This window comes from Vitis riparia, chromosome 14 (genome assembly GCF_004353265.1).
Source record: "Vitis riparia cultivar Riparia Gloire de Montpellier isolate 1030 chromosome 14, EGFV_Vit.rip_1.0, whole genome shotgun sequence".
NCBI lineage: Eukaryota > Viridiplantae > Streptophyta > Magnoliopsida > Vitales > Vitaceae > Vitis > Vitis riparia.
Window position 1 is genome coordinate 13,847,688 of NC_048444.1, and position 10,004 is coordinate 13,857,691.

Genomic DNA, 10,004 nt, shown 5'->3' on the forward strand with positions numbered 1-10,004 from the left:
GCTTTTAAAAATGTGAACATTGGACTAGTCACACAACGAGATTATCATAGTTGTGGGGATGTTTATTGCCAATGTATGGGGATACCTGTTAAGGAAAATCAAGGAGCACATGGGAGAAGACTCAGCAATAACAACAGCTTCCATCGACTCTTGTAATTTTGGCTTCAAGCTTCTGAAGAAGCATGGATGGAAAGAATGGACAGGTTTTGGCGTTTCTGAATAGGGTAGGTTGGAACTTGTGCAAGCATCTTTGAAGAAGAATAAACGGGGCTTGGGGGCCTGGATAGAGCACCTAAATGTAGTCTTTTTCTTGTTGAGTTGTATTATGACCTTGGTCCACCTTTTGAGGCATCAAGTCTGTCAGGTTACATGGAGGATGTAACATACCATCTTTGTAAAATCATTGAATCAGTAGCTTCGTAATATCCCTTCTGCTCAAGTGAAGCAACCAAAAATGAAAATTGTTCTTTAACTGATAGCGGTTAAGGTGCTGGTAGAATATCATTGGACAACTCTATTAACCAGAATTCGCTTTTAGATATTCTTTACTGAGCAATAAACAAGAAGATACGAAAGACACTCTTGGTTCTGTCCACCTGCCATACATTTCAAAAGGTATCACCAAAAAGTTGGTGGTGTTTGAATTTGAGACAGACATTAAAGATGATAAGTAGTTCACAATCGACTCATGGATTTGGGCAATGTATCAAATGCCATAATGCACTCTATTTATAAGGATGAGTTTCCTATGGTGAGAGCACTAGTGTTTATGGTTACACATCGAATAAGATCTACGATGATTTTCTACATTAACTATTGAGTAATTTTGATTCATTAAGCTACTATATTACATTAACTCTCAACCTTGAGAGGATGTTGAGTCTATGTTGAAATGAATAGGAGACTTTGACGTATAAGGTGGACTTTGAGGTAGTCATATATTCCCTATGGATTGGTGGGTCTCTATTAATGAAGACTGGTGGTAACAAATATTATTAATAGAGGTACCATGATATGTCATGGTACTGAGACAATATGTCCCATTAGGTGATCCTAAGGGCATGTGATAATGAAAACTATGGTCGTAGTAATTCCTTAAGTGCAATTTGACATATGTTCTTCGTGAATTAGGGTATATTAGTTGAAATATAATAGAAGAATTTATAACTCAAAGATTGGAGTGACAATCTTGAAAGGATGTAGTAAATACCTTGTTAGATTACAGACACCAATTCATGAATAGTTTACATGTAGTGGATTAGGTCATGAACCTGAACTTTGTCTCATAGTAGTATCATAGGAAATCAAAAGTACAATTGAGTTTTTTTTGTGGGATATTGAGTCAACTTCAGAATTGGATTATAAGGAAGTCGATATTTTCCTATGTGTCCCAATAGTCACTATTTGAGCTCCTGATTCATGGTGGCACGTTTTTTTTTTTTTTTTTTTTGTGGAAATTATGAGTTTATAGTTCATAAGTATGCATAAAGACATTTTGGTAAAAATGTAAGGTTGCACTAAATCTTATGAATGATCTTTTTGAATTGAGGTAATCATTAGAACCCAATAAGGCTAATTGATAAAGTACGATTCAAGTGGGTTGTATTAAGTGATCTAAACCTTTCGGCTCAAGTCTTAGGGAAATTCATATAAACCCCCTTAAGGGTTTAAGGCTTTGCTTTTGCATCGTTGTTTTCTAGACTCCAAAAAAAGAAAAACCTTAGCCTTCCTCTAGAGAAGACCACTTTTCACCTATGCTAGAGATCCTTAAAACGAGAGATCAAATGGAAGATCTTTGGGCATATGAGATCTATGATGCCTATGATTTACTTCATCATATTAGAATCAATCTAAAGACATCTAGATCATAGGTATAATATCTTTTTTGTTTTTTCGTTTTTGTTTTTGTTTTTATTTTTGTTTTTTTATTTTTTTATTTTTGCTATGTTAGATTTAGAGAAGTTTAGGAATGGATTTCGTGCACCTTACTGGATTCAAGGTTAGGAAAAAAAAGTGATGTGTGTTTCCTAAAAGTTGTATCATCAAATTTTATTTTGGGTTTAGCTATTCAAGATTATTATTTTGAGATCAAAATCAATATGTATACAAATTCCATGGAAAACAACATTTTAAAGTTTTTATATGCTTAATATACTAAATAAAATTTATGTTTTTGGCATTTATTATAAATAAGATGAATATGCAAAACATTGTCAGAATAAATGTTTTTTATATTTATTAAAAAGTTTTTGATAGATATATTGAGCATACAAAACTTTTGTATGCAAAATTATTTGCATATATGATGAATGCAAAGCATCCTGCCCTATATTCATACATATTAAATAAAGTATTTGATATTTATTATTATCATAAATAAGATGAATATGCAATTCTAGTATAAAACTTAAGTTTAATATCATGATAATATTTCTATATATAAAAAAATAAACTCAGTTTTAATGGTGGTAATTTTTTGAAAAACTAAGACCCCATTTGGTAATTGTTTTAAAAAATAATTTTTAAAAATTATTATATGATATTTTATATAAAAAAAAGTCCGTTTGGGAATCTAAATATTTTTAATTTATTTTTAATATTTTTAAATACGTTTTAAAAATAATTTTTATATCTAGTACTTTATTTTAATCATTTTATATACTTATATAATTATTTTTAGGACTCATAAAATAAGTGAAAATAATAGAAAAGAACTAATTTTTTTTTTTATAAAAACACCTAAAAACAAAAAATAGAAAAAGTTTCTATAAAATTAGAGAATAAACAGTTTCTAAAAAAATTAGAGAAAATAGAATTAAAAGTGTTCTCTTATTTTTTTTGCTTTGAGAGTAAAAAACTATTCTAAAAAATAGTTTTCAAACATACCTAGCCATCGTTTTTATTGATTAAAAAGATGCTTTCAATTTATTTTCACCTAAAAAGACTTTTTTTTTTTTCTTTTCTAAGACAAAGGATGGGCCGGGCTTAGCCTGAACCCGGACGGGCCCTAAAGTTAAGGAAAGGGCAATCAGTGTAATTATTGAAAAATGTAGAGAGCTTTCAGTATTTAAAGTTTTGAGATCGAGAAATCTGAGCCGTTCAGTCCTGCTTTAAAAGGCGTAAGAAACCCTAACCGAAATCTCGTCGACAGAGGCAGTGCTAGGGGGTATCAGTCTTTAAGGTATGCTCGCATTTCTCTCGTCTCTGCTTTCATCCTTTGGATTTGCCCTTGTAGATTTTATTTTTCCTGTTCTTTTCTTAGATGCGTTTCTTCATTTTTCTGTGTTTTTTTTTTTTTCTCTCTGGCTTTTTCTGTTTGTGAAATGGGCGTATGAGCTCCGGTCTGGATCTCAAAAAAGGCGGTAAAATGGAAGGAAAATTTTAAAAACTACTTACAAAGGGTCGTTTGTTTACCTATTTTCCTATTTTTTTTAAGGTCCTTCGAGATCCGAACAGAGCCTCATCCCTGCCCCAGGAGAAACTTTGGTTCGATGTCGGTCTGGCTTTGGAATTATTGGTGACCTTGCTTTTTTCGTGGCTTGTGTTATTGGTTATTGGTTGATTGTATTTTGAATGCGGGTTAGGCCTTTGTGTGAAGAGTGTATATTGCATTTTGAAATTGTGTATTGCTGTGTTTTAACATCAAAATTAGTCGAGGATTATAAAATTTGCATTTAGTGGGGTTTTTTGCACACTTGGCTTGGATGATCAAGTTTCGAAGCTAATGGGATGTCACTGAAAAATGAAGATACAAATAAAAACTATTTAAGACTCATATATTTCCAAAATTCTTCATTTCCTTGTTAGAAGAAGAATTTTCTTTTGTTTTATGTTTTTCCTCACAAACCTGACCCATGATTAATCCCAACAAATTAAGATTTAATTAAGAAGTTCCCACATAATTGCTGGAAAAGATGGAAGATTCACATAACTCACTATTGAGTTCCTGGTCAATCTAGATTTCTTGAATCAGTGGATATGTAATCATTCTTGAAGGTGCCATCTTTCAAAGAGGACTTGTGCCTTGTTAAGCTCTAGTAGTAAAGTTCTTTGGTTCCCATCTCTTTTGCAGGCCATTAACAATTCCCTTGCATTTGATTCTTGCAATATATCTAAAAGTTAGATATTCTGTGCATTAGATACAACATTGCATTTATTTGAATGTTCAACTCCTAGTTCTGTTCCGTAGTCACTAGTTAAATCCCAATAAATAAATAAACAAAAGAAAAAAGAAAAAAGGGACTTTCCCCAAGGATTCTTGACAAAGTTACTTCTTCCCTTTTCAAAGTATGCTCAAAGACTTAAACCTTGGGGATAAAGTGTGATATTTGGGAGTCACACTCTGTCTAATTCAATACCAAACTGGCTGTACCTGTTTGGTCATTAGCCAACTTAATTTGTTTTAAATTAGGTCATGATTGTACCTGTCTAATTCAATCCCAAACCTTTTGGGTCGGTCATGGTTGTACCTGTGATGGTCACGAGCCAACTTAAGCGTGACTCCTTTGATGATTGAGCACATGTTTTAAATTAGGGTTACTGTAATAATTGGTGTTTGTAATTAATAGAACTGTAGTAGTAGCTAATGTTGGCACCATTGTTGCTATGTTTATTCAAGGCATTTGAGTAATTTAATTTGTTTACTTCTAAATTTGTAGCTCGAATTGGATATGGTTCATGGCTATAAAATGAGATGTTCTTTTTTCATTCAGATTTTTGTGTTTCTTTTGAGTTATTTTGTGAAGGAGCTAAATGGCTAAATTTGTGATGGTATTTTGTTTGTGCTGCCATTTACAGGTAAGCCATGGTTAAGCATAACAATGTTGTGCCTAATGGGCACTTCAAGAAACACTGGCAGAATTATGTCAAAACTTGGTTTAACCAACCTGCTCGCAAAACAAGAAGACGTATAGGTAGCTACTTAATCATTTTAAAATGGAAATGCTGTTTTTCCTGTCTTGCTAATTAGTTGGTCATAATGATTCTGTTTCATTATCAAGCTTGCTTATGCTGTGCTCGTATTTTCTTGACATGTCTGTTATATCATCTCCAGCTAGGCAAAAGAAGGCTGTGAAGATCTTCCCACGGCCCACGTCTGGACCACTTCGACCTATTGTCCATGGGCAAACTCTGAAGTACAATATGAAAGTTAGGGCTGGCAGAGGATTTTCTCTTGAAGAGCTAAAGGTGTGATGTGCTGTCTTATGTTTTGGAAATTTTGGAATGATAGTTTCATTTGGTACTAAGTAGAGATGTGGTGCTTGGTTCTTCAGAAAATCTTTACAGCTGTCATGTCCACAATATAGAGACTGGATTTGATGATTTTTTTTATTTTTTATTTTTAACTTTCAATAATGAAAATGTGGTGAATCTTTTTTTGTATTAGGTGTATTTCTTCCGGGAACTAGGCTTATTGATGTTTCACACTTCCCATTTTGGCTCTACTGCATGTATTTTTGGGATTTGTAGCCTTTTCTTCCTGAGAGATTATTTGGCCCATATGGGGTGGGGGGGTCACTGTGTTTATATTATTTTCCCATTTAACTTTTTGTTCTCTAGAAAATTTATTTTTCAATTGTAGGCCAAGTTGTGTCGTGTTATGTTCTCTTCTGAAATAGCTAGATTAGCAGAAATTTAATTGCCCTTGGATTTTATTTTGTTTTTATAAATGTTGTTCCTAATGTACCTATGGAATTCAAAACATTGTAATCAGATATTCTCTTCTGCCCCGTATGGTTTCTAAGAATATGGAGAAAATGTGAGTCCAATTTGTGCAATGGTATTCCTAGCTACTTTCACTCCTTGTTTAAGAATCCCGCTTAAGTGGCTACAAAAATTGAGAGATTGCAAAGGGATTTCTTATGGTTAGGGGTTGGGGAAGGTAAAAGAGATCATCTTGTTAGTTGGGATGTAGTGTGTAATTCGAAGGTAAAAGGGGGAATAGGATTTGGGAAGATTTCTCTGAGGAATCTCGCTCTCTTAGGGAAATGGTTGTGGAGGTATTTTAGGGAGGGTTCAACTCTGTGGCATCAGGTCATCTTAAGCATTTATGGGACACATTCCAATGGTTGAGATGCCAACACTATAGTCAGATGGTCGCATTGTTGTCCTTGGAAGGCTATTGCACAAGTCTTTCAAGATTTTTCCAAGTATATTCGGTTTGTGGTAGAAGGGGAAATAATTCGGTTCTGAGAAGACTTATGGTGGGGGGACCAACCTTTGGGTTCCCAATATCCAAGACTATTTAGAGTAGTCACAGATAAAAATATTCCTATATCTTCAATTCTTGGTTCTACTCACCCTTTCTCTTGGAACTTTAATTTCCGTCCTAACCTTTCCGATTATGAGATAAGAAGATTTAGAATGCCTCATGCAGTCACTTGATTGTTTGCATTTATCACTATCGGTTTCAGATGCAAGATCCTGGTCTTTATCTTCTTCAGGGCTTTTTACAGTCAAGTCTTTCTTTTTAGCCTTGTCTCAATTTTTTGGTTCTTCTCCAATTTTCCTTATTAATTTTGTTTGGAATTCTCAAGTTCCTTTCAAGGGCAAGTCCTTTGTCTGGTTAGTGGCACACAAGAAGGTAAATGCTAATGACTTGCTACAATTGAGAAGACCCTACAAAGCTCTTAGTCTTGACATTTGTAAACTATGCATGAAGCATGGTGAATCAGCAGATCATCTTTTCCTACATTGTTCTTTGATGATGGGTTTGTGACACAGATTATTTCAGTTAGCCAAGATGAAGAGCATATCCGACATGATGTCCATCAATTATAAGGGTTTTGGATTATCCAAGAGAGGGATAGTTTTGTGGCAAGATGCGTGCGCATTGCTTTAATTTGGGTTGTGTGGTGGGAAAGAAATGCGGGGATATTTGAGGATAAAGTAAGGAATTCAAAAAATCTTTGGGATTCTATTCACTTTCTTGCTTTTCTTTGGGCTTTTTGTTCCATGGTTTTTAAGGGGATTCCCCTTAATGTGTTACAACTAGATTGACTAGCAGTGTGTAGTTCCAACGGGTTGGTCTAGCCTAGAGAGATTGCTTGTTTTTACATTGTAGTTTCTTGTTTTTGTACTCTTGTAGTTTAGCTTTTCTTTGGTGGAAGGATTCCTCATCCTTTTCTTGTACTTTTTATTTCTTTCAATATATCTATTTGTCGTTTCCTATAAAAAATAAATAAATTTGTGCAGTGGTATTGCTAGAAAAATTTATTGCTTCCATGACTATCCAAAATTTCTGATGGAACATGTCAAGTTGGGCACAAGTGGCAAAAATTTGTGACAGTAAACATTCCCTTCCAATTTAGATAAATTGTTACTATTTTATATATATATATTATTATTTTTTTGGTTTCATTGCTTTTTGACAACCTATTGTTATGGAATCCCATGGTTTATTCTATATAAATCTCCAAAATTTTACATGCTCTGTACATTCCAGGCAGCAGGTATTCCAAAAAAACTTGCTCCGACCATTGGTATTGCTGTTGATCATCGTCGCAGGAACCGATCACTAGAAAGTCTCCAAGCTAATGTCCAAAGGTTGAAGACATATAAAGCTAAGTTGGTTGTGTTCCCAAGACGTACACGAAAATTCAAGGTAAGTCTAAGTTGAATAATTTTAAATTGTAATTTTAACAACTACTTTCTTGTTACACTTTCCATGCTTATTTTAAAACCTCTGTATAAATTTTCAATGTTGCAGGCTGGCGATTCTAGTGTGGAAGAACTTGCAACTGCAACACAGGTTCAAGGTCTTTACATGCCTATTGTCAGGGAGAAGCCAACTGTTGAGCTTGTGAAGGTTACAGATGAGATGAAATCATTCAAGGCCTATGGCAAGCTGCGTGTTGAGCGGATGAATCAGCGTCATGTGGGTGTAAGGATGAAGAAGGCAGCTGAGGCAGAGAAGGAAGAGAAGAAATAGTGGGTATGAAATTATGAATAATAGCCAGTTCTTCAGTTTACAGCTAGGCAATACTCAGATTTTTGGTTGGACACTGGTTTCTGAGTTTTTTATTATCTGTTACATCAGACACCTGCAGAATTTTTGGTATAATCTCAGGGACCCTAGTATGAACTTAATTTTTGTTAGTAGTGTGCTTATAGATTGATCTTAGCGTTACTTTGCTTGAGTGGAGTTCCATTCATATTTCCTTTTGCTTCATTAATTTATTTCCATCTCCATGGGTTTATGGTGCTGGGTTACCCAACCCCCCACCCCCACCCACAAAAACTCGGGCGAGGGATTGCTTTTCCCTGGATCTGCTTTCAGAGCCTTGTACTTCATATTAATAGTGTCAGAATCTGCTGTGTCAAGAGGAGTAAAAGTTGTTGAATTTGGTGAAGCCATCAGGTTTTATTTACTAGATCATGAAACTGAGGGTTTTGAGATCGATTAAATTTTTAAGACACAAATATCCAATTTTTAGGTACATTATTTATTATCAACATGTTTGCAGGATCGGTGCCATTTCGTTCTACTCCGAACTCTGATTTACTAGGGTATTAGATTGCTGTAAAGATGATCACAAAATCGGTAAACATGCTCGGAAGGATTTGGGCATCTTTTTTACGCCTATTGTTTACTGTTTTCAAGATACCATTTTTGACCACTAATAGTAATTACTATTTTGGGAAATTCGTACAAAAAAGTCTTACCAACCCACTCTATCTTCTCTTCTGGGGGAGTTTAAGTTCAAAATAATCCATTGGTAGAAAAAAAATGGCAAGAATAATACTCATTTCAAAATATTTATCAAATTAATCTTTTTGCATCCACGTAAGCATTTACATGGATTTTTTTTCAAGTGTGTAAAACCACATGGTTTTAAAAGTTTCATAAATATCCTTAAAATCACAATTTGTAACTGTGGTTTTACAATTTTCTTTATTACCACGGTTAGTAACTGTTGTTTCAAAATTATTTTTAGTTCATTCATGTTTTAATAGTATTATTATTTTAATATTATTTTTAAAATATTTTTTTATAATAATAACCATAAACTACTATTATTAAGGAGTAACCTAAAATCATAATTATTAATATTAATTTTTATATGAAAATATAAAATTTAAAAATAATATAAATAATTTATTTAATTATTTTAAAATTTAAAAATAATATGAAAAAATAATTTTCTTTAATTCATATGTGATAAAATTCATAAAACAAATAAATATTTTATTTACCATAAATATATAAATTTTTATGGGAATGCAGACAAAATTATTTTCTCAAAATTTCAAGAAAAATATGAAAAAATAAAGATAATATATATATAATTTTAAAACAATCGTAAAGAAAAAATTTATTAAGGATAATTTGTAAAAAAAAAAAAGTAATTTTAAACCGACAATGAAAAATTATAAGAAATTTTGAAAATATCCTTAAAAATCACTATCATAGACTATGGTTTTACAATTTTTTTTAAAATCACAGTTACTAACTGTGGGGTTTCACAAATATCTTTAAGGGGAACTCATGTAATCATACATCAACTAAAAAAATATGAGATTTTAAAACTTTGTTTTTTTTTATTTTTAATTTTAGTGTAAATTATGGATGTACCAAAATTTCTTAACGATGTACCAAATTTTCTTAAGTTTTTTTTGGAGTGGGAAAAATTTCTTACAATTTTTCATTGTCAGTTTAATTTTTTTTTTATTTACAAATTATCCTTAATAATTTTTTTCTTTATGACTGTTTTAAAATTATATATATATTATCTTTATTTTTTCATATTTTCCTTAAAATTTTGAGAAAATAATTTCGCCTGCATTTCCATAAAAATTTATATATTTATGGTAAATAAAATATTTATTTGTTTTCTGAATTTTATCACATACGAATTAAAGAAAATTATTTTTTTTCATATTATTTTTAAATTTTAAAATAACTAAATAAATTATTTATATTATTTTAAAATTTTATATTAATACCAATGATTATGATTTTAGGTTATTCCTTAATAAAAGTGGTTTTATGGTTATTATGGTAA

At 32.1% G+C, this 10,004-nt stretch overlaps 1 protein-coding gene across 1 annotated transcript; it reads left to right on the forward strand.

The window, feature by feature from the left end:
• The first annotated feature begins 3,102 nt into the window (after nt 1-3,102).
• LOC117930980 (60S ribosomal protein L13-1) lies at nt 3,103-8,159 on the forward strand. Its single transcript, XM_034851811.1, has 5 exons — nt 3,103-3,181; nt 4,798-4,913; nt 5,054-5,187; nt 7,445-7,603; nt 7,709-8,159. Exons 2-5 carry the CDS (start codon nt 4,805-4,807, stop codon nt 7,928-7,930), a joined length of 624 nt encoding a protein of 207 aa, XP_034707702.1. The 5' UTR covers nt 3,103-3,181; nt 4,798-4,804; the 3' UTR covers nt 7,931-8,159.
• The last annotated feature ends 1,845 nt before the right edge of the window (nt 8,160-10,004 follow it).